The sequence below is a fragment of the Galendromus occidentalis genome, unplaced genomic scaffold (assembly GCF_000255335.2).
Source record: "Galendromus occidentalis unplaced genomic scaffold, Mocc_1.1 scf7180000077477, whole genome shotgun sequence".
Taxonomy (NCBI): domain Eukaryota; kingdom Metazoa; phylum Arthropoda; class Arachnida; order Mesostigmata; family Phytoseiidae; genus Galendromus; species Galendromus occidentalis.
This window is the reverse complement of record NW_003805465.1, coordinates 1,576,847-1,600,316: the sequence shown is the minus strand read 5'-3', so window position 1 is coordinate 1,600,316 and position 23,470 is coordinate 1,576,847. Positions and strand designations below refer to the sequence as shown.

The window sequence follows — 23,470 nt, the reverse complement described above, 5'->3', positions numbered from 1 at the left end:
GGCCTGGTGCTTATTTTCGCGGCTGTACGATCCAAGGACGATGCTTACGAAACGCGTCGACCAACTTAGATCACGAGCGCACAACGCACTCACAGCGAATGTTCCTCGGAATTATTGATGTTCCATGAGGCCCTCGACGTTAAACCGCGTCCCGAGCAAGCTGCAGCAGCACCAGCAAAGCTACTTAGTGTTCGACAGAGCTTTTGTTCCTCATTCGTCCTCGTATTGGCTCGCGGAGTTGAAGTGCTCCGAGTTTTGCGCTGAATTGTCGCAATCAGAATATTCATGATCTCGATGTGGCGAAGTCGACGCCACAGGGACGCAGGCGCAGCAAACAGGCGCGCTTCGACGACGGCAAACTTTGGGTATAATTTTTGGAGGAAAATCTCCGATTAGCATTCATGCACAAGCTGTTTGGCAGAGGACTTCGCCGGCGGGGCGACATTACAGCTTGCCGGGAGGGTGCGGACTCTGGATACACGTACGCAGAGTCAACCCTTCCGGTGGAGGCCTCCGAGTTGTATGAGGATGGGAAGATTCCACCCATGACTCGATCTTCCACGAGATAACTTACGCGATTCGACAAGGGTATCGACACTTCTCGGTCGCTCCCTCAGGCAGCGTGGATCCCAAATTTTCCCCGTGGGTCTCCCTTCTCTCCCTCGAGGCGCCTTTCTATTCCCCGCCGCTCGTGGGGACTCCTGTTTTCCTGTGGGTCAACAGTTGGATATGATCGTGCTCGAGAATAATTCTGGAGTTTCTATTCTAGCTGAGGATGCCGCACATCGCTATGGAAGCAGAGCTGCCTCGAAACACCAGAATCCTCGGGCGCATCAATTTCTTAATTTGGGTAAGTGAGTTCGTCGTATCATTCTCGATGGACTTCGAATTATTGCGTTTCTGGACATGCTCCCGAGGTATTCGGAACTAGAGATCGACGTCACCCGAGTCTTTGTATCGGGCTCTTGTCCAATCCATGAACCCAGCATCGGACTAGATCAGATAAGGCTAGTCCCGCATCCTCTGCCACCTCGGCATTCCGCCACCCGACCAGGCTCATATCCACATGCGAACAGCTGAATGAATTCTCACAGAGGATCCGAGGGACCTGCAGGAAAAACGAATGCGTCTCGCATCGTCTGAAACAGACTTAGGTAGACGCCTCAGCGAGACTCAGGAGCACACTCTCTTCCAGGTACAATTTTCACCGAGGAGATGCGCGAGTTGGAAAGTGTGTATGAATTTGTGATTCGGGAAATCCACAACAAGGCGCCCGAGGCGAGGTTTCGCGTGAATACGACCGCCAGCACATTGCTATCCGACGACCCTTTCAATCTCACCCGCGAATGTAAGTCCCGTCAGTCAGCACAGACTGTACACATGTATAACACGTAAACACAATCATTGTGCGAATCTGTGTAGGTACCTTGTACATATAAACCCATACTCTGATGCTGATTCGCGTCTGGAGCAACAGAGTGACAGCCGAAGATGGGCTGAATCCACGCGGAATCCGGGGTCTGCGGTGGACCCGGGATCGAGGTTTCATTCAATGATTCGAGACCACAGTCGAGCGATTCTCACGCCAGAGGACCTGTTCGGAGGATGGCATTGAAACTGATCCGACATTGCACACTCGAAGAGTTCCCCCGAGGCTAGGCGTGAACATGACGTGAAGTCGTCATTTGTCTCACACTCGACAGGCAAGTCGAGACCGTGAAGTTCGACAGCTCGGAGAGTTCACAGAGCTCATCAGCAAACGGCGAATGGCAGCAGAGCCGAAGACCCGGTGCGCGGAGATGATGACGGGCGTATAGCAACTTCGACGATGCAAATCGGGTTTCGAATCCGCGCTGTCTCGCTACGCGGGTATGGGTAGGGAAAGGGTTCGATATAGGAACTGAAATATAGCATAGAACTCCTCGAATATAAGCGATTTATTCGAAAGGATGAAACTCGATGTTGAATTGCTCGAATGTTTATTATCGATAAACCTCATCTCCGTTCCGTCATATGACGTCGTGGAACTCATCGCGGCCACCTCCCTTCCGAGCAGAAACGAGAATAAAACGAGGAAGCTCCCATTGCAAACGCAAGCCTTCTTAATTCACTCCGAACTCCTCGCTCTTCCTTTTCCCGATGGGCTTCACCCTCGCTCTGACGGGCCTCCTCTACGGGAGAGGTGAGGAAAGAAAGAACAAGGAAACACCGCCGAACATCGAGCTCACACGGTCAATTTAGCTTGAACATCGACGCTCCAGTGAAAGTCGAGCAGCAGGGGGGATACGTCTTTTGGACTCACGAAAATGTCCGATGGTATTAAGCGCTCTGACCACCTAGTCCGGAAGTCTAGGACTGCCAGAAGAGCTTGCATGGAGCTCAATGCAATCCAAGAAGTCCGAGATATCGACTCCTTAGCTAAGTCCCGCGTGGTTCTCTCCGAAGGTTACTGCGTTCCTCTCGAAGACGTACGTAGCTGCGTACGGACGGCGAGCGCGCGGAAAGAGATATTTTTGTCGGTGTTCCACGCCATTAGCGCCAGAGCTTTGGAGGTATATTTGGAGGGGAGACTCTCTCCTGCGAGGCGGGCGAGAAGGCACTCCTCTGCGACTGATTCCTGTGCCACCTCCGGCTGTCACGGGTGATATCGGCTCTGTACAAAAGAGAAAACTTCCGCTCAAGACAGAGGAATGTAGTAACTGGAGCAGTATCTAAGGCAGTACGAGACAGTCTCTTCCGTCATGCATGGTGGATGGTTCCGCTTCGGGATTACCGGTGGTAAGCGGAAAGACAGAAATATTCTTTTCCGTCTTCCATTTCTATCGCGGTAAAGCAGCGAGGCTACCGGAAAGTCTGCAGGCCTGCTTTGCAACGAAATCTTCTCTTGCATAATATTCGCGCTGGGTGAGTCCCGAAATTCCGAGGAGCACGAAGGACAAGGAAAATAGGGAGGTCGGACGGGCTCGGAAAAGATGAGGGGAATATTTGTAAGCAGTGTTCCGGCTTCGGGCTCGATGTCAAGGGTGTTCTCGTGAGCAAATATTCAGATCATGGTCTGCCACGGACGAGCTGTCACTTTGATTATTCGGAGGCAATCGTACAGGTGTCCCACGAGACGTCTCCCGATGGCTGATTATGCGTGTGATGTCGCTCCTAAGCGATTTTCATACTGACAAGCAAGTGTGTTCACGTTCAGATAGAATCAGGTACATACCTGTCTCCTGGCACATCGCGCTTTCGAATGAGCGGGCATCCGCCTGAAAAATGGTCATCGGACCGTCGCATCGGTGAAGACTGGCAGCACGCTTGCTTCGCTTTCCCCTGCGCCGGACTCTCCGAGACTCCCTGAATCGAGCTCCTCGTGGAGCGAGGTTTCGGATACTCCTGGGAGCTTCGCCCCCTACATCCAGAGATCAATCGGTCATCGAAAATCATAGGTCCGATGAAGAAATTCGCTCTACGCATACGTTCATGGTGAAGGATCCGCTATGCAAACATTCAATATGAAGCATCCGCTCTGCAGGCCTGAGGATATTGGAGACATCATCAAGGAGCAGCTCTCCCCGAACTAAGGGCTGGAGCGATTTCCTCGCTTCAAGGGAGCTGCGCTGACGATTCATAGAACTTGGAGGAAAATCGCCGCACGGGACCTTGGCGTTCACTAGATCGATGGGGACACTCGTGCCCGCCCTCCGCATCGCAAAGCAAACGGACAATTTTCAAGAATAAATCGGAGTCGCAATCGAATATGCTGCACCTAATTTCCTCGGAGCCGGGAGCCGTGTCCGACCGTCCGTTGGATGCCGCTCACGAAACTAGCCATCTACGTCTTTGTGATCACTAGAGGGAGCCATGTTCTACGCTTGAAAGAGAATCCTTAGAGCGGAACGGTGTGTCAAGTGTCTCTCTTGAAGTCAGCCGATTCTCCGACCCCGGTCAGGAATTTTTATAGATTCCGAAGTATCCGAATATTTCCGTCCATCGAGGTTTCGATCTGTAGTTCCCCTGAGGGCGGGTTGCCCACAGCGGCTGAACTCGAGGGAGAAGGAGATACCATGTTCGCAGCGATCACCGATTGCTGCTATATCTATCGACGGAAAGGAATTTGATTTTATATTCGAAAGAAGTTCCGGTGGGCGATTCGGAACACGCAATACAGGAAGACGTCAAGAAGGCAATCGGACACGACCTGGTGATTGATAGGTTTTCCGCTGGTTCATGAACACAGTATGGAGTCGATCACATCTCACTGGATCACATCAATTCATGGGACTCGATCATATCATCGTAGAGAATCGAGTCGGGATCACGAACCGATCAAGTTTACGGGAACCCGCAGGTATCATTTCCCCATTAAATCACTATTGGCAAGGACTAGCTGCCGACGGGCCTTCGGCCGAGCTTTTCATCCTACGTTCAAACAGGATCGATTTCGGGAAGTGACAGAGGTTAGGGAACGGAAGGGTGGAAGAGGCAAGCAGGGGGGGAGAGCAGGTGGATCTTTGCTTTTCAGAAACCGAATCGTCACAGCAAATGGAAGAAATAGCGTAGTGTAGGTTCCTGTGAGGAGTAGAACAGTAGAGTGTGCATAGGAGGGTCTCCGATCTCCTTGGGAACCTCACGCCGCGCGTCACGACGGGATCTCTCAGCTGCAGGAGCGCTGACATTCGCGACTCGGATGGGACTTCCTTGTCATTACCGCTTCATGGGCAGGGTGGTTAGTCGAGACTGGCAATAAATGTATTTTGTGAATTTCTCCTTCTCGAAATGGAGTGGTTCCGTGATCCAGAGATGTCTCACGCTGCCTTGCGATAATCAGGAGGGGAAATGACGGAGTTATCTGAATGGAGGGAATCGCTTTCTTTCTGAAGTATGGTTTCTCCTCATATCCCATTTTTCGCGCTCCCCGCAGACTCTCTTGGGCGGAATCAACCACGACAGCGAACCGCAACATATTATACTTCTCCGTTCGGAGAGTGGGACCGTTGGCAAACAGTGCGGAGCGATCTCTTCCACGATACGATGGGGACGCTTATGAGGTCATCATTGTATTTTTTCCTTTCGCACTCAAAAAGTGTTACTTAGGCGGGCGTCTCTTCGACCAGTCTATTTGAAGAGGATGAAGAGAAGTAGCAGCAGCAGCTGCAGCAGCAGCCGTGGGAGCGGAGGAGGATGAGCGAGGCCGAGCCATTCCGGCAGGATATGAGGCGAACTAGTGCCGACTTGAGTGGAGGAGATTGCGTAGAAAGTTGTTCACAAAAAGCCACTTGCTTTAAAACTCGCTTCAAGATCCTAGCTCCAGGAGGGGGACTCGACGGGACGATGGCCCGGGGGAGGGAGGGGGGACGAGACGCATGTGCGGAGAACGACAAGGAGACCGCGAGACGTCAGTTTCCGAAATAAGAGGTTTGCCAGCCGTCGGCCGCCGTCAGCAAGCCTACTCGGAGACAGCGGGGTCGGGGCACTGTGGCGAGAGCTCCAAGTTGCCCTATCGTCGTAGAGGGATAGATCGCAGCTCCGTGTCCGTTCGGTACATAAAAGAAGAAGATGAGCTCGAGGAGCATTATCAGACTGAGACGGGTAGGTCTCAATGCGGACGTCGAGTCGCTGGAAATCCGAGTCGTGACGAATCGAATGAGGATTGATGCGTGTTCCCGAAGAGGAGCTCGCCTCGAGCGGCTGGATCCGTTCGTTATTATCACTCGTCCCACAGTGTGTTCGGAAGAGGGAAATGATGTTTCTTGGATTCGCTGGGCGAAGTGCACCCGTGAATCAGACGTTTTTTTCTAAGTCAAGCAACAAAGGGCTCAGTGGAGCTTGAGGTGCGCAATCGAGTTCATTCATGTGCTCTCTGGGGCCTTCCGGGGGAATAACAAAGTTTTGCGTTCCGTTTCGCAGTCTTATCGACGGTCCACTTTGTCGTTCCGATTTCGGAATCTACAAGAGACCCTGATTTTGTTTCCGGGAGTTGATCCAGGACGATATCCGACAGGTAAATCTAGGGATCTGCTCCTCGTCATATGCTCGAGCCCAACCTCGAACCCGGAGCTTCACGTCAAACGCAGGCTCTCGGTTCCATAACATCCTCCTCGGTTCACAGTTTTACACACTGAAGATTCTGTGGTGGATCTGAAACAACGAGTGATTACCGAGTTGCGGCTTGGGCGCATCGAGCTGAGCTCGTTAAAAGCCTCCAGTGGCCGGAAGAAAATCGCGGTGTATCGACATTGGGTGTCGTGCACAAACACGAACTTACCCATGCGAGCTTGCGCGAGACTTCGGCGACTAACGACTTTCGTTGCATTGCAGTGTGCGGGCAAATGGCGAAAGGCATCATGGCCATGGTGTCGCCAACGGTGAACCAGAGTTACGAAACGATAGCGTCTATTTCGAACACATTCCACATGCCGTTTGTTACGACCGAATTCCCCGAGCTGGCCCAGTCTCGACCCGCTCTATTCGGAGTGGCGGTCAAGCCATCTTACCTCCGTGCCGTTATGGACATCGTGACTTATTACCGATGGCCCTACGTTATCTACATGTACAACTCCGACGACGGTAAGTTCAAGCGAGCTCACTCATAGCACCTCCGCAACCACTCCTAAACAAGTTGTTAGCCACAGTGGCATCGTTGAATAATTCATTCCGCTCATCCTCGATCAGACATCCACTCCGCCCTAGTTCTCAACATGCTTGATGCTCGGGCTTGCTTCATATCCCCGTATCTTCCCGTTGAGCGTCTGAGCAAGGATGCTAAAGTGGACGGCCAAGCACGAATAACGCCGCTCCTAATTCCTCACTCATCGAGTCTCTTAGACAGGACGATCTTTCGAATCGAACACTGCGCAGACAACGGATGCCGACGGAAAACTCACCAGACCCGGGGCTTAAACTATAATGGGACCCGAGCTGAGATGAGGGGTCCAATCGCGCATAAATAAATTTCTTCCCGGGTGCGGGTGAATCCTCCGGGACCGTGACTTCACGTATCGGTCTTCCCAGGTTTTCGACGGAAGAGTCCCCATATCATGGGAGACCGCCGTAGGGATATATCGAGAAGAAGGGAAGGTCTATCGAGCGAGGCGAGGCGCCCTTGAACTTATTTCTCGCGTCATTCCTACACTCGTTTCTGGTTTACTTAGCACGTCAGGTCTCGCATGTGGGACTTATAACATTCCGGTGGTTGTCGCTTCTAGGGAAAGCTCTGCGTCTGTCGCTCTCCCTCAAAAAGCGCGCTTCAAGTAATTCCTGCAGCTTGTGCATAATTACTTCGAACAGTAATCTTCGGAGCGAGGCAGCTCCAGAACCGGTCCGCTTTGCTCTCGAAGGCACGTCCCACACCAAGTTTGCGGTCCGAAGAGGTGTCGCTAAGCGCAGTTAGACGCTTGGCTTATCGGAATTTGAAGCAAGTCACTTTTCATGCGTCGTACTACGCAGCGGTGTCGGGTATCTCATCCAATCCTCTCACGGGTCGAGATCACTCGAGGTATGTATCTCCACACATATCTGAGGGTCGATTCGCCGATGACCCTTCATCGCGGACTCGTCTCTTACTGCCAAATCGGATCGATTCATGAACATCTCCGACGGCGCTAGAGGTAGTTTGCTCGGTGTCCACAACCCTGTCATTGCCCCGTGGAACAGTTCGAAACACTCATAGCCTTATAAGGGCCAGCACCTTGGTGCTCCTATCCGCCGAGTGTGGAAGCCGGCGAGACACACACGCTGTATCTCCAGTTACGTTCAACGCCTGAGAAGGCAACGGAAGGATCATGGCGCTTCTTCTGCTCTTCCGAGAGAGCTACGTATCGGGCCAGCGGCTCGACGGAAATGAACGCTCAGCTGTTTTTCTCCCGAGTCAGAGGCGGAAACTGTAGACCAGATAATACGCGACCCTCAGCCAGCCGCTGCTTCAGAATCTCGACTTGTCGCCGCTGTTACTCCAAGGAGGTCGAGCACAGAGCCCGGCTCGCCGACGATGTGGCTCCACGCCTTCGAATCTTCGAGTGTTTCGTTCAGCGATTAAAAACTTCTGAGCGAACATGGCAGGCGGAAGGAGGTTTATAAGGAAAGAGGACCTGCTGGAGCTCAAAGAAGAAAGTGCCAGGATGCTGCCTATATGTATAGCTGGCTAGCTTTCTGGTGGTCGAGTCCTATCAGTTCTCTTTTGTTCCCCAGTTAAGCCGAGAACAGGGCTGAGAGGTAGAGGAGGGCTCGGCATTGTCTATCACTGATTGTGAGTCATTGTTATGTAAATGTTTTTATACTTAAGTTAGCGGCCATATCTCTGCCGCTCTTTCGGCAGCCAAGCTTCACCGTTCGCCTTTCCGAACTCGCCCCCTCCTCGAATGCTCCATAATGAATACTTGTGCTTTGGCCTGGAAGCATCGTTCATTCACGTGCGTGATCATCAATTACGACGCTTGCCAGAGAACACGTTTCTTCAATGCGATCCCGACGGAATGCTCATCTAAACGGCAGATGGATGGCTTCGACAACCGGGTCCCTCATTCTCGCGGCGGCTCCCGCGAAATCCGGGCTCAGTTCCCCCCTTATACATTTGTTCTCAATTATATCTTCCACTGCGGGCTGAGCGACATTCTCGTGGAGGAGGAGGCTCGAAGCCGGCATCTGTAAGTCCACGTCAGTCGTCTGCCGGGATCGACTCCGCCCGAGCGATGGTGGGAGCTGAAGGATCTGTGACGGCACCTCCCGTGTCGAGTCCAAGTCATTGCTGCTAACTCGGCGTGATATCTTCTCTTCTTGAATCGATTCGGGATCCCGCCAGATTACCACGCGTGTTAATTGTGGAAATCCACTGTGGAAAATATTGAAAATAGTGATAGTGATATCAGTGAATTTCCCTCCGAACAGACCAGCGCAGCATGGCGAGTCTGATCCCGACACGGGATGTGATGGCAGGCCGTGGAACGTGCGCCACCGACGCCTTCTGGAACGGCGCGCTTGACCTCGTGAGCTTGAATCTTGAGGAATGACGCTTCACAAAAATTAGAAGCGATGATGGCCTTGGCCAAGCCCCGATCTGCCGGAGTATATTCGCTGCGTGAACTCGACCTCGGAAGCAGAAACCCATCGGTGATAGCTGGGTCATAAAACTCGGACTCTTGACGATGAACGTCCCGCCCGGAGAGTCTTCTTGTTCGAGGAGAACTCCCCGCGATTTTCGGAACACCGTGAACTCGTATCGTTTTATTGTTCCTCAGTCGTGCCGGGGCGCTATTCGCTCTAGAGTCAATCAGCGCATATCTGAGATTTCCAGCAGGACGAGAACTCTCTATCCCGAGGCTCGTCGATACCGCAGGGTTCTCTCGCTAGAACCGACGGCAGGACAGGCCGGCAAAGTCCTCGGCCAAGACAGAGCTGATCCTAACACGCTTCCCGTCTGCGTCTCCATGGGAATGTCAAGTGCTAACATCCGTGAGGGAGAATTGAAGAATCCTTTCTTCTCCACCAATCGGGGTCGAGGAAACTTCGACCTCCAGCTCCTCGGAGCCAGTCGTTCCGATTTGCTCGGGCTCTATTGGAGGAAAAACGAGTTTCCCCTCAGACTGGCCACTTTTCTGCAGCTTGATGTTTTCCTGCCTGCTTCGGGCACGGTGACAAGAATACAAATCTCTTTTCCATCTTCTCTTTTGTAGTGCAGTTCTCCCGGGAGCGCCGGTATGTCACCCGATAAGAAACCCGTCCGTCTGTTCCTGTGGTATTTTGCTCGGTCCGATCGACGGCGAAGCCTCCTATTCCGCGAGGCTTGGTGTAATCGTGGCGGGAGCTCCCACAAGCTGCTGCTGCTGCTTATCTTCGGTAGCGCAAATAACCGTAATTCGAGGGTCTATATTCCACGCTCCGGCATGCCGACCAGATCCTGATGCGGAGGGAAAGTCCGTTTCCATGACCGCTGCCTCGGATTATCTCAATCGTATCATGATTTGATCCGTTCGTAAAATGACACGAGACATCAAACATTCCAATTCCGACACGGAGAGTGTCCTCCAGAGCATGTTGTTCCAAGATTCGAAACTCTGATTCTCGGGTCTGGAATTCGGTATTTCCATTTTGAGCCAGATCAAGTTCGTCAAGGGGTGGAGCGCTCGGCACTCCCGAACGATGCCGATCTCGAGACGCACCTGAATCGGGGCGACACTAGGGGCCGTTTTCAAGGCGAGATGTGAACGGGTCTTTCAGAATGTTCGTCGACTCGGGGAATCGACTATCCCTTTCGCCGCTCTCGTTACGTGGAACGACGCTCTAACAAGGCATCGTCAGGAATGTGCGCACATGGGGAAGCTCCGACAAACGGTCTCTGATGCAGAGCTCCGCGACCTGTAAAGCTGTTCGACGCTTTTTTTGGCCGTAGGGAGGTCAGGAGGTGGGATCGCTCCTTAAAAGTCAATTCCGAAAGAAGACGGTCCCCGAGGATTACCGTCCCCTGGTTTGATTCCGAACAGAGTTTTCTTGCCAAAGCCCGACAAGCGCATCGGAAGGACGGGATTCCTCGTCACAACATTCTTGCTATCGCGAGTGCTACTCGTCGAATGATTTTTGTTCTTCCATAGGATCACACAGAGCCTTTACTTCCGCGGAAACCATTGTGTAGCTGCCCCATTGCGCTCCGACAGTCCGTAGCTGGGACCGATAGCGATTGCCGCCGCGTACGGTTTCAAAATATTGACAGATTGGAAGGAAGAATTATTGTTCGGCTGTTCGAATCCAGACCATTATTTATGGCGTGAGCGACCTCCGCCTGACAGGCGAACGATTCCCAAGTATATCACGATAAACCCGATCCCGGGGTCGCTCAATCACATCGGCGATGCTGTTCACATTCAACGCGTTCTCAACGTTTCCTATTCTACAGGTTTGCTCAAACTCCAACAACTTTTCCGGATGTCGATGGACACCAATGTCGAAATCAAGGTTGTTAAACGAATCGAAAACGCCGAAGACGCAAACAACTTTTTACGCGATCTCGAGAAACCCGACAGCAACTGTACGGCTGGAGTCATGTCGCTAATTTGCGAAAGTCATCGAGAAACCCGAAAATACGTTGTGTTAGACTGCGGTGCCGATATGGCTCGCGATATCATCATTAGCCACGTGCAAGACGTCAATATGGGTCGAAGGAATTTTCATTTTCTACTCACGAGTTTGGTAAGTGAAAACGAGAAAACGGCGCAGGCGCCACCGTCGCACCGCATCGGTCGAACGGTCGGTCAGTCGATGGACCGCTCGGACAAGTCGTTCCTGATGATGGATTGCCTGATTTACTTTTCCATTCGGTTCACCGATTCTCAAAAGGCTCGTCGTGAAAGACTTGTTGTGAAAAGAGGAATTAGCTGTAATGGACGCGGGAGGGGCTAAGCTTGTTTCTTTTGTCGCGACTAATTCCGGAGGTGGTCGGGCGTCGCCGCGCGGCTGCCGCCTGTTCCGCCTCCTTCGGTAATTAGGGCGAAGCTTCGCGCGAGCTGGCTCGCATCGGGATCTATCTTTTTCATTTGCCGGAATCGGTTTGGTTCGTTTTGTGAACACCGCTAAGCCACCGACCCGGAGACTAGGCATCTGTACGGGAGGCGACCCTGGAACCTCAATCTCCGTTCTATTCTGAAGCTCAATGGAACCCAGCCCCGGGACCGATGACTAGGGAGTGTATTTGGCATCGGTTATCGCTCCCCCAGGTGATGGACGAATACCTCAATAACCGAATTCTCGAGCTCGGCGTTCTCAATGTGACCGGATTCCGAGTCGTTCAACCTCATCGTGAGCAAGTTAAAGAGTTTATCAAGCAATGGCAGAAACTCGATCCAATCAAATGGCCCGGAGCCGGGACCGATTATCTGAGAGTGAGTACACTGTGCATGAGTGTTCCGCATGGCGTATGAGACTTGGGGTCTCCTGTTTTGTATTCAGTAATGATTACGGATAAGTAGATACGATCTACCGCGATTCATATCAATCGAGAGCTTGATAGGAGCGGGAAATGCGGAAATATCGTTTCCAATCTTCGGAAATTTCGTTAGGGACCGGATGGGACAGCATTTGGATTTCCAAGGTGCGGCATCCCCTGTCCTTTAGATGTGCTCTGCGTGACTCGAGCTCCGGGAGAAAACTCCATCCTGTCGAACGCAGAACGGAAGTTTTTCAGAGTCGGATTTTATTACTGCGTTTTAGTCGTCCCAGCGTTGAACAAACTCTCGCTGCCGGAGCGGCACCGGAACCGTCCCGAGTGAATGCACTTGGGACCGTTTGCAGCGGCGGCGCTTGTTCTGAAAAGCATTTCTTTCATTGTTGTGTTTCAAGGAATCATTTGGATTCTATTGGGACGACGCCTCTCGCATACCACTCTTTTGTGCTGGCTCTATTTTCAATCAAAGGAATTCGAGCAGGCATAGCAGCTCGACACAGCGCCCCTCTCGCCGTAAGTCTCGAGGAACCCTCGAAGGCTCGAGACTCAACCTCTAACTCCCAAGCAGAAAACAGCCGGGCACGCGAGCAGCGTCCCTCAACAGCTCCCGCTAATACCTGTCACGTCAATGGCAGATTTAAAGCCGCCGAACAAACGCAAATGTTAACACGAGACAGCGTGACGCCTGTGGTGCGCTTCGATGGTTTTTTCGTTACCGCTCCAAGACAAACTCTGAGACCAGACTCCCTCGCCGGTGCCGAAACTTCTACTCCAGATGACGACGAGATATCCACGCCGACGGGTTCTGACGAGACGAGTCCTCTGAGAAATTTCCGCTCGATTCCAGGCTGATGTTGCACTCCTGCACGATACAGCGTTGGTCATCCTAGACGCATTTTCTCGACTGCTGAAAAACAAGCCAGATCTCTTTCGGAACAACACCCGACGAGGTGAAATCTACAATCGAGGTCAACGCGGTGTCGATTGCCAAAACAACCCAACAATTCCTTGGGAGCACGGCGAGATCATCGTCGACTACCTCAGAGCGGTAAGTACGGTCCCCTTGAAGACGTAACGGCCAACGGACAAGGAGGATAATACCCGAGACGGAACGGGGTCCCTGTCCTCGGTTTGAGTCCCTCGAGTCGCAATGTTACAAGTATCGTCATCTCGTAAGATGGGAGTCAGGAGATTGTCGCGAGGTTGATCGAAGCCGTTGCGGCGCGCGGGAAAGTTTCCTCTCCGCTCCTCGCAAAGGAAGAGGCATGAAAGCGAGAGAGGGATGAGCATATGCTTAGAGTCCAGAGCAGGGAAGTTGAAGACGGGACTGGGGGAACTTGCCGACAACACAAATTGATTGGCAATATCATCGAGTTACCCTAGCCGTCCAAGATCTGAGGACAGAAACACGTCCTGTGCGGGGCAGTCGAGTAATGAGAGTCTTGATTCTGTACGGGGAAAAGGATTGAAGCTGCTCTTCTCCTAAGCCGACGCCGAGTGCTTTTGCCGCCACCTGTACCCTTTCCTGTTTACGGCGGAGCGCGGCCGTGAATTCAGGCGACAATGTTCTGAATGGGCCGGAGAGAATCTTCACTACAGGTGTCGAGACGTGGAACTCTCCCACAAATGATGTTTCGAAGATATTCACCGTTGAGTTTTTCCCAAAGTCCCGCGCTGTTCGCAGAGCGGCCTCGATCAAAATTCAATCCGACGTCAATATTCAGCCCGTGCGAAGGGAACTCCCTGAGAATTCCGCGCCTAGGGTCCGCGGGTCTCGGAAATAATCCACTCGTTCTGTAGAATTACGCAAATTCCCCTTCCGAGAACTTTATTTATTTCCCATGCGCTCCGCCGAGTGGTTAACGAAGCAAACTACGGACGACTCAATCGACACAATGTCGCCTTCCAGACAAATATCGTCGGCTTGACTGGAAACATCTCGTTCGATGACCGGGGCTATCGGGAGAACTTCTCCGTTGACGTGGTCGAAATGACCACTAACAGCGAGATGGTGAAAGTCGCTGAATGGAGCGATAGCCTCGGCTTGCAACTGTTTCCACCGAAGTACAAGAGAGTCCGACTCGACAACGAGTTCGAGAACAAAACCTACATTGTCACAAGCATCCTGGTGAGTCTCATGCTGATGATCAGGCGTTTTCCACCGATCTGGATATCCTATCCCATCCCGCGTCTCGAGAAGTATTCATGGACACTTCAGACCGAGATGCCGGAATCGGGACCGGATGTTTTTCCCCGCCCGAATGTTCGAGGAGCTCCAACATTCGGAAATGACCTCATAAAAAAGGAGGAAAAGCGACATTTCCTCGAGGAGAAATCGCAATATCGTTTTCAGGAAGAGCCATATTTGATGGAGAAACGATCAGAGAACGGCAAGGAGCTAGTGGGCAACGAGCGGTACGAAGGTTATTGCAAAGATCTCGCTGACCTCGTAGCCGACCACATGAAAATCGGTTATGTCCTCAAGCTGGTCAACGACAGCAAGTATGGCGGTCAGGATAAATATGCTGCTTCCGGTTGGAACGGGATGGTTGGCGAACTCATCCGAAAGGTTGGTTGAAATCATTTCGCCTCGGAAAACTCCGAGTGTGACATTACGCCAAAGCAGCCGAGCTGAATCGGTCGATTTTCTCATTGCAGGAAGCGCACCTGGCCATTGCCCCACTCACGATAACGTCAGCGAGAGAACGAGTTATCGACTTCACGAAACCGTTCATGTCGCTTGGCATCAGCATCATGATCAAAAAGCCCATGAAGAAGAAGCCGGGCGTATTTTCATTCATGAATCCACTGTCGCAAGAGATCTGGATGTGTATAATCTTCGCCTACGTCGGCGTCTCGGTGGTGCTATTCCTCGTGTCACGTTTCTCGCCTCATGAATGGCGTTATGAGGAAACTTTCGTGGGGCCTTCAGTATCGAACGATTTTTCCCTGTACAACAGTCTTTGGTTCTCTTTAGGGGCCTTCATGCAGCAGGGCTGTGATATCTGCCCGAGGTAATTGAGCCGTCTGTTTCGAACTGTTTGTCTGAGCGAGACATCATTTGGTCACACTAATACACCCGCAAACTTTTTTAATTGACTGACTGAGTGACTGACTGTCCCATTTACCACTCGGGAGCTCTCCTCGCCGGTCGTCAGCCGATCTTCGGATAGACTTCTCCCCACTCCCCCAACTCGTCATGACATCCCTCATTACAGTTAATCCCTTTGATCGTCTGCTTTGACCCCTCATCGAGTTTTCCATTCTCACCTGTCGAGCATTCGCGAATCCATTGAGCTCGATTACGAATAGGATGCTCCCCTCACCGGGGAGCAGACGACCGCTCGATCTACTCCCGGATAAATTTCCAACTCCGTCGATTTCGAGAAGGGACAGACCTTCCTACGAATGTTCATATTTTGTCTGATGGTGATTCGTTGTCCAGCGCTTAATTCGTTTGTGTCACTTCCCTGTGTGCCTTGTAATGTGTTCTCCATCGGAAGAGGAGATCCCGAATGTCTCGGGTGTGCACTCGAAATGCGAACTTGTTGCAGACAATTTGTTCCGATGCGGCCGAAACCTGAACCAGTGTGGGGAGATTTCTTCTCTTGTTTGGAACGTTTTCGAGGGCGACATCTTTTAAAACACGCTACCTGTACAGAACCAGCGATCCTCCGAGTCTGGACTCTCATCGAGCAACAATCATGGCAAACGAAAAAGATGATTCGTCTGATAGACTTCTCTGATGGTCTCCGTTTTCCCGCTCGTTCGTCGGTTGTGCCCCATAAACAGGAAATGTACCGCGAGATTCCACTCGGACTCGGACGCAAAGCAAATCTCTAGTGGATGCTGGAGAAAAATTGCCGCAATCAGAGCTTCCGGCCTGAAAAAAAGACGCGCGTCCTCAGTTGAGCGTGCATGTTGACGTTTCACGGAGAGGACTACCGTTCTGTACTGGCGCCGTGGACGCAATATATGTAGAAAAGCTGCAGCTGATGTCACAAGCCCTTCAATTCCGCCACAAGCCCATGGCAAGAAGGTGCCATCGGAGCTTGCACAAGCCCTGGAGATTATGATTCCGATAGAAATCGCCCCACACTGTTTCGTCGGGAGCTCTCATAGTCCCGCTACGTGGGGGTTACTAAATTGTTACCAAAGATGTTGCGCTGCTAAACGTTTGTCGTGTTCATTCTCCCCACACTGGTACAACACTTTCGGCACATAGTACGAAGGATGGCCTTTTGGCCTTCGATTCTAGGGATCCATCAAAAGAGAGCACTCTTCCAGTTCAATAATTGTCAGCCAAACTTTACACTCCGATCGCGTTATTCCTCTTGCGTGATCATCTTCTAAGAATCCGAGAATCCCGAGGGTCGGATGGCCTGATTGGTGATATTCTGTGGCTGGAGAGCTTGAGCAGAAACTCATTCTGCAAATAATGATCATTTTCACATTTCTAGATCCGTAGCGGGCCGAATCGTAGGAGGCGTGTGGTGGTTCTTCACTCTGATCATCATTTCATCATACACTGCCAATCTGGCTGCGTTCCTTACAGTGGAACGTATGGTAACACCTATCAACTCGGCAGACGACCTCGCCAAGCAAACTGAGGTCGAGTATGGAACCCTCGAATCCTCTTCCACTCAAGATTTCTTCAGGGTAAGTATTCCACGGAATGCGTGGAGTCGAGGTTCGGATTCTCCAGAGCGAGGGTTTTCGATGCAGAACTACGGTCTGGAATTATTCCGCTAGATTAGCGTGCCTCGACAGAGGTGTGAGACCTAATCATTTCCTCGTCCCTGCCCACAAATATGCGGCGAAGGCAGATCGAGATTCCCCCCCTTCCAGAGATTTTTCAGCGGAAAACCATCCAAGGAATTACAGCATCCGTCCGCAACCGCCGCCGTGGGGCATACCGGGATGGCCACTTCCTAAACCTGAACACTGATCAGATCCGGATCTTCGAGACTTGGCGATATGGCTGTAGATCGATTTTATCGGTCATGGGCACATAGAGAGGAATCAGGCAATAAGTTCTCATTTTGAAGAATTCTAAAGAAATTCGAGGCGGAATCGGACTTGATCCGCGAAGTACACATGCTCAAACGAATCCCAGCAACCGGGTATTCGGGCAAATTCATACGCAAAGATGTTCGGTAGCGATCGCTTCGCGCCGAAATCCATCAGGCTGGGGATTTTGATCGCTCAATCCATTCTCAGATATAACGAGGCAGCGCCGACCACGTGTTCTGTTTTATTCTGTTTCTCCGCGCGGGAAGGATCTTATGATCCTCGATACTCACGCATGATTTATTGGGAATCATTATCCTTCTGTGTTTCTTCCGAGGATTTAGCGATGAGCAATTCTGGGATGAATGAGCTGTAGCGATGTATCGTGCGTCATGAGAGACTAAGAAGCAGAGATGTGTGCACCGAGAAGCACGGCGTCGACTAGACCCGACAACGGTTTCGGAAGCTCCATAAGAACGGGGGGCAAGAGAGCCTCATCGAGACTCGGTTTCCGGAAGTGATTTTTCTCTTCTTGTTCCTCTGAGTGGTCCGGTGGCCTCCGATATGGTCGGTGGTTAGCAAAATGGAACAGTAGTGGGAGACACGAGCGAGAGGACGAAACGGCGGAGGAAAAAACCGCAAGAGCAAGTAGGGGTAGAGGCGAGCGAAGCACTTGGTGGTGTCGGCGGCGGCGACGACGGCGGCCGGCGCCAACGCTCTTGTCATCTGAACTGGCTAGAAGATTCACATTATTCGACTCCGATTCCCTGGTTCTCTGCTTCCTGGTGGATCAGCTTCGTCGGCACATTTTTTCCCCGGTCCTTCACAGCGACACCGCGGCTCGAGGAGTGGTCTTCGTAGTTTTTGCTATCCTCGATGTTTCCTCATTTCTCTCGCGAAGTCTTATCTCCGGGAACAGAGTGTCGACGTCGTCGACCTTGATGACCTTCGCATACGGATCTTGTTCATCACCTGTCCTCTTACTTCTCGTCGAACTCGTCGCCGCCGCTCTCGTCTCTGTTGCTCGTTATGCTTGAGCGGCACTGATTATTATTGCCTTTTTTTACATTCTTCCTGAGGATGACCCAAAAAAAACTTCCCACGACCCGCAAGCAATGCTCTGTGGATACACTTGAGTCGATGGCAATATTTCACGCGACTTGATGACTGTGCATGCACAATAATTGGGGGAGTCGATTTCAAAGAGCGCCTCTTTCGACCCTTGCAGAAATCGAAGATCAATGTGTTTGCCCGTATGTGGGAGTTCATGTCTGCCCGGAAGCATGTCTTCACCCAAACGTACGAGGAGGGCATAAGTCGGGTCCGCCAATCAAAGGGAAAGTACGCCTTCCTGATGGAGTCTACCAAGAATGACTACATCAACGAACGACAGCCTTGCGACACCATGAAAGTTGGACGAAACTTAGACGCAAAAGGCTATGGAGTCGCCACACCGCTCGGGTCGACCCTCAGGTTTGTGGACTTTCTCTTGCTTTCCGAATTTCACCCCCCAATGCCATGTGCGTAAGTACCTCTTCATCAGAGCGCTCTTGCCTCTCGCTACCGCTGCACGGTTTCTTCTGAGCGGTTCGATCGGAGACCTGACTCGTCACGAGCATTAATCGGGGGGGGAGGAGGGGTGGGAATGCAGATTGCTTCCCCTATTACGACAGCAGGAATAATGTTTTTCGCTTAGGCTTTGCTTGCCTCTGCAAGACGACATGTATCCGAGGAGGGGGGGGGCGGCCTCGCACCATCCCGCCGACCCATTCAGCTTCGGGCCAAACTTCTCTTCTCTTGCCGCAATCAAAACGCATGCGTGTTTACCTTATCTGTTTGGCTGCTCTGGGCGCTTCCGAATCCGCCAGGATCATCTATGACCGTGATTGTGGGAAAAGGGTCTGGAAATGATCTCAGGCGAATAAAGTGATAATTTCGTTTTCCCCGACTCCGAATCTGCAGGGATCGACTCAACCTTGCAGTGCTCCAGATGAAGGAGAATGGCGATCTGGCTCGCTTAGAGAATAAGTGGTGGTACGATCGGAGTGAATGTAGAACTACCGATAGCAAGGTGAGTGTAACGAACCGCAGCAGTCCGTACATCGTTCCAGCCGAGTGCGACTCGGATATGTTTTTCGAGCTCCCCCGGGGGTTATCTTGAAGTTGCTTTCGGGTCCAGACACTCTTCAAGCGAATTGTGTTCTTCCCAAAAGTGCTCCGCTTTGTGTGTGATTCAGCGACCTGAAAGACGCCGACGTCGATTGGGATGACGAGTCTTCTGTCGACCCGAAGGCGAACGGGAACAGCGAACAATTCCGTTGTGGAATAGTTCGCGTTTCTCTCCCATGCAGCAGGAAACTGGCGAATTGCTCGAAGCGGAGTTTCCGCCTGCTTATTTGTTGTTGTGGTGATGCATGTCGGTGATTGTGCCATCATCGACTGGGTTGTTGGAGGGACAGGGAACGCTCTTCTCGATCGGTTCCTCTGGTCCCGTCTCGCGTAGTTAGAGGAGGTCGCACCCACAAACACTCACACTAGATTTTCCTGGTCAGGAGTCGGCCCAAAACGAGTTGACACTGAGCAACGTGGCTGGCTGCTTCTACATCCTGATCGGCGGACTCGTTCTGGCCATGGTTGTGGCCCTCGTGGAGTTTTGCTACAAGGCACGCATGGAAGCTGCCCGATCTAAGGTGAGACCTCGACAGCGGCGCTCTCTGGGAAGTTTCCGGATCTCGCAGACTTCTCCGAGAGCTGGCCCGGCTCGCCAATCAGCTCCACGCTGAAGGAAAAATTTTCGGGGTCAGACGCATCAGGTCCAGGCAGAAAGTAACCTTCGATTTTTTCTCCTCTCATTCCCCAGATGACGATGTACGAAGCGATGCGGGCGAAAGTGCGCATGTCGATTACGGGCACTCAGAACGATAGACCACTCATTGGAGGAAGGGTACGCGAGGGGTCGTACTAACCAACGATGCCTTACCCCCTACTACCTGACTTCTGAAAACCCTATTATAGAGAGAATTTTGAAAGTCCTCGTAGCTTCTCCCAACCGTGTGTTCTTCTGCGCGCAATACGTTCTCGAAATTCCGAATTGAGCGTGTCGCAAGACATCTCTCCCATCCCCAAGATCATTCGGTCTGAGAAACTCCAAGGTTTGAATTTGACCGCTGCAAACCCTCGATCGGCTTATTCAGAGATCCGAGAATCGCCAACGATGACCTCTACGCTAAAATGGTGAATTTCCGTCACGATTCCAATTATCCGGCACATTGTCTGCAATCTGCGTTTGATCACCAGCCGTGGCTCCCAATGTACCCCGAGTGTATTGTTCAGCCGAATGACCGCACCCTAAGCGATAGACTTCCTCCCGAGCTTCCGTAAAACTAGTTTAGCACGACCGAATGTTGGCCGCGTCCACGTCTTCTGTCCGCTCGGCAAACGTGAAAGAGCACCGTGTCCGTCACGCTGAAGCTCAAATTACGCGGGACTTGGCCGGGTGGCATTTGCTCAATTGGTTTTTACTCTCCCTTGGCATGATTCGCTCTATGCGATGAAGCAATAGTTTTGGGAAAGTCGGACTTTTCTTGTGGTCAGGCGGAGCTCGCGACGGGAATTCCGATTAAGCGTTCATTGTCGCCTGCTTCGATAAAATTCTCATGTCGGAATATTACTCTATCAATTGATTGCCGGATCCGTGCCCAGAACCCGCTCGAGCTCCCCCTTTTCATTCCTCGCGGAAAACATGTTTGCGGGCTCAATGGACCGATTTTCATCACTTGCCATGTGGGCACTTTGGTGCTCAACGTCGTGTCGATCAGAGTTTGCTGGACGGTCTTGTTTGTTTTTCCTAAAAACAGCAACATGGAGAGTTTTCTCGCACTATCGCACCATAGACTATCGCAGCGGAATCTGTTCGTTTCTAAGTGCTCTGTGCACACTCGCGCGGGGAGAGATTTCAATCAGGACATACTGAACGTAATCTTTTCTCACGATTTCCGTAGTTTGTCTCGTGACTGTGACGTCTCAGAGCTTGATCCAATCGGAAGCTAATATTGCATTCATCCTCAGGCCCCTGTTCTCCCGGGCAGTTATTCTCCGCCATTGCCTCCGCTTCACCATCCCGGACCTTTACCTCCTTTGGACACGGACCGCCTGTCCGTCAACACGCATACCCAAGTCTGACGTCCACCGGTGCGCGGTTACATCAAGTGCTGATGAGCACCTCTCTTCAGAACAGGAGAACACCGTGCCAATTTTTGTTTAGGAATGCGCCCAAAGGATATCGACAGGTTCGGTTCGTTTTTGTGTACATTAAATGGATGCAGTACATAGGTTGAGCGATTACATGGGAACACAACAAGTGACGTATCGGTGGCGACGGTGCACGGAACAGCACATGGAACCGAGCATGATTTGATTCCATTCAAGACATATATACATAGTGTAGCATCAGAACCAATGGGGAACCGCGGGACGGAGAGAGAGAGTCGAATTGTAATCTAAAATACTGTAACCTACCCATGAAGAAGCACTGTTGCTCACTTCTTCTTGGGACGGCACACGTCGACGCCATCACCCATCGACAAACAAACCAAATAGGCGAACCACCAATTTGGACCGACGACGTATCACCTTTCCATATAAGCAAGAGAGAGACATACAGAGACGTATATATTTCTCGAGGTCTGCCAAGATTCTGTCAAGACATCATTCATCGTTTGCATATGATGCATTTTTCCGCGGATCTCACTCGAAGCTGTCATTCTTGGAAATGTCGGAAGTCATTCCCGAGAAAGGGTAGGGGAAATTCCTGGTTGAATTATTCCTAGAAATCAGCCATTGGACCCGCTAGACAGATTTTGAGACGAGATCAAATCATAAGGGCTCGCGGGGATGAATGCTTGGCGACTTCTTCGCAGCGGAGACTCTACGCTCTACGAACGTATATCTTCGATGCCGTCAGATGTTTGGTTAGTCAAGCACGGCGGTGTCTTGTCTTGTACATATGAATTTTTCTGCGTTTTCCTTCTTGGTAATGAGCAAGACGAGAATATTGAGGGGGTTCATGGAAATCGAGATCAAGTCTTTGAATGCTTGGGCGGACGCGTTTTCGGGAGAGTTTTCAGGAGGAAAAAAACTCCGTCTCACAACTCGCTCGAGTTTCTTTGAAGTCTAGAGTTCGGTTCGCTTCGGGGTTCGTTATTTGATTCGGATGGAATATTTACTCTTCCGTCCGAATCTCACTTGCTTCGAACTTATATGCTATACACGTACGTTGATTTTGTCGTCACTTCAACATCTGCAAAGCGATGATAGATAGGGCTGGAAACCCGCAGCGGCGATTCTATTTCTCGATGGTACGGCGTCTCTCACCGGAGACCAGATGCTCAAAATCGGTAGCCAGTTCTAATCGAAGAGCGACAACGCCCGGGGCCTTCCCGGGTCCCGTCACCGGAATTCAACCGTACATTTGCTCGCGAGCGTCGCTAGACGACACGACAGCTGGCTCTACTATCGGATATCTTTAGTTTCACCGGATGGCCTGAGTATCATTCTGACTGAACAAGAGTAAGTTCACGGAATGCAATTATTTACGAGTAGGATGACATCTACGGTCGATGACCGATTCTCAATAAAGAGGTTGGAGTACCGGATGCTCTGGAAAATTTTCGAGAAATCGTGGCTTTTCATTCCGCGTTGCAACTCGCTTGAAGCCGAGGGTGAAAATCCACAATTCAGCAGAAATGTTCGGCTGAGGGAGTTTGCAACTCATTCGATGTTGCTCCCGTGTATGTTGACTTGTTTTCAGTCGTCAGGGGGGCAATTTTCCGTGTCTGAGCCAACATCGAATTTATTTTTTCCTAGACCCTAAAACCCGCTGTCTGTCCGTCATGTATTTTTTCAGCGAGCGTGAGTGCTCAACATTGGAGAGACAGGTGTTTCTCTTCGACTGTCAAGAAGCGGTGTGGGTTACCGAGTACGTCAGCTATCCTCGGTAGGATTTGGGCTGAGACGACGACACTTTAATCTCCCTCTTCCGTCCTGAGATCCTCGACGATGGGTGGAATCACATGGAGATACAAGAGGTCGTCAGCTTTTTGGACGGAAGGAGCCAAAGACATATTAAACACCAGAAAAGTCAGTCCGTCATCGACTCCTGTGCTGGGAAAATGCTCTACTCGGAAATCTGCGGGAGTCGGCACGGGAATTTGCGCTGACTCACGTTTCAGTGTCGAGAAAAGGGCTCTGGTCCGTATCGCAGGGGTCAGACAATTCGAGGAATACGATCCCGAATGATGTATATTCGAAGGCCGAGCGATCTTCACCTACCCTTGCAGCTCATCGAAATACCATTTTCCTCCGGCTCGGCCAGCGGCGAGTCTCGCAAGATAAAGACCATTAAGGTCGTTCCGCGCACCTACATGCATGCAGACACGCAGATCTCAACAGCAGAACGGATATAATACTAGTTGAATGATTGGGAGAGCGAGTGAGCGATGTCTCGTGGGAGTTCCTAGGCACGGGAATCGAGTGTTCGCA

The 23,470-nt window shown here is 51.5% G+C and overlaps 1 protein-coding gene across 1 annotated transcript; it reads left to right on the top strand.

Moving 5' to 3' along the window:
* Positions 1-765: 765 nt before the first annotated feature.
* On the top strand, positions 766-21,112 carry LOC100907098 (glutamate receptor 1). Its single transcript, XM_003745137.3, has 15 exons — positions 766-850; positions 1,196-1,348; positions 6,310-6,558; positions 10,877-11,169; positions 11,694-11,858; positions 12,768-12,968; positions 13,830-14,048; positions 14,274-14,489; positions 14,579-14,934; positions 16,381-16,579; positions 18,159-18,403; positions 18,893-19,001; positions 19,483-19,620; positions 19,791-19,874; positions 20,999-21,112. The coding sequence occupies exons 2-15, from the start codon at positions 1,216-1,218 to the stop codon at positions 21,110-21,112; spliced, it is 2,721 nt and encodes a 906-aa protein (XP_003745185.2). The 5' UTR covers positions 766-850; positions 1,196-1,215.
* The last annotated feature ends 2,358 nt before the right edge of the window (positions 21,113-23,470 follow it).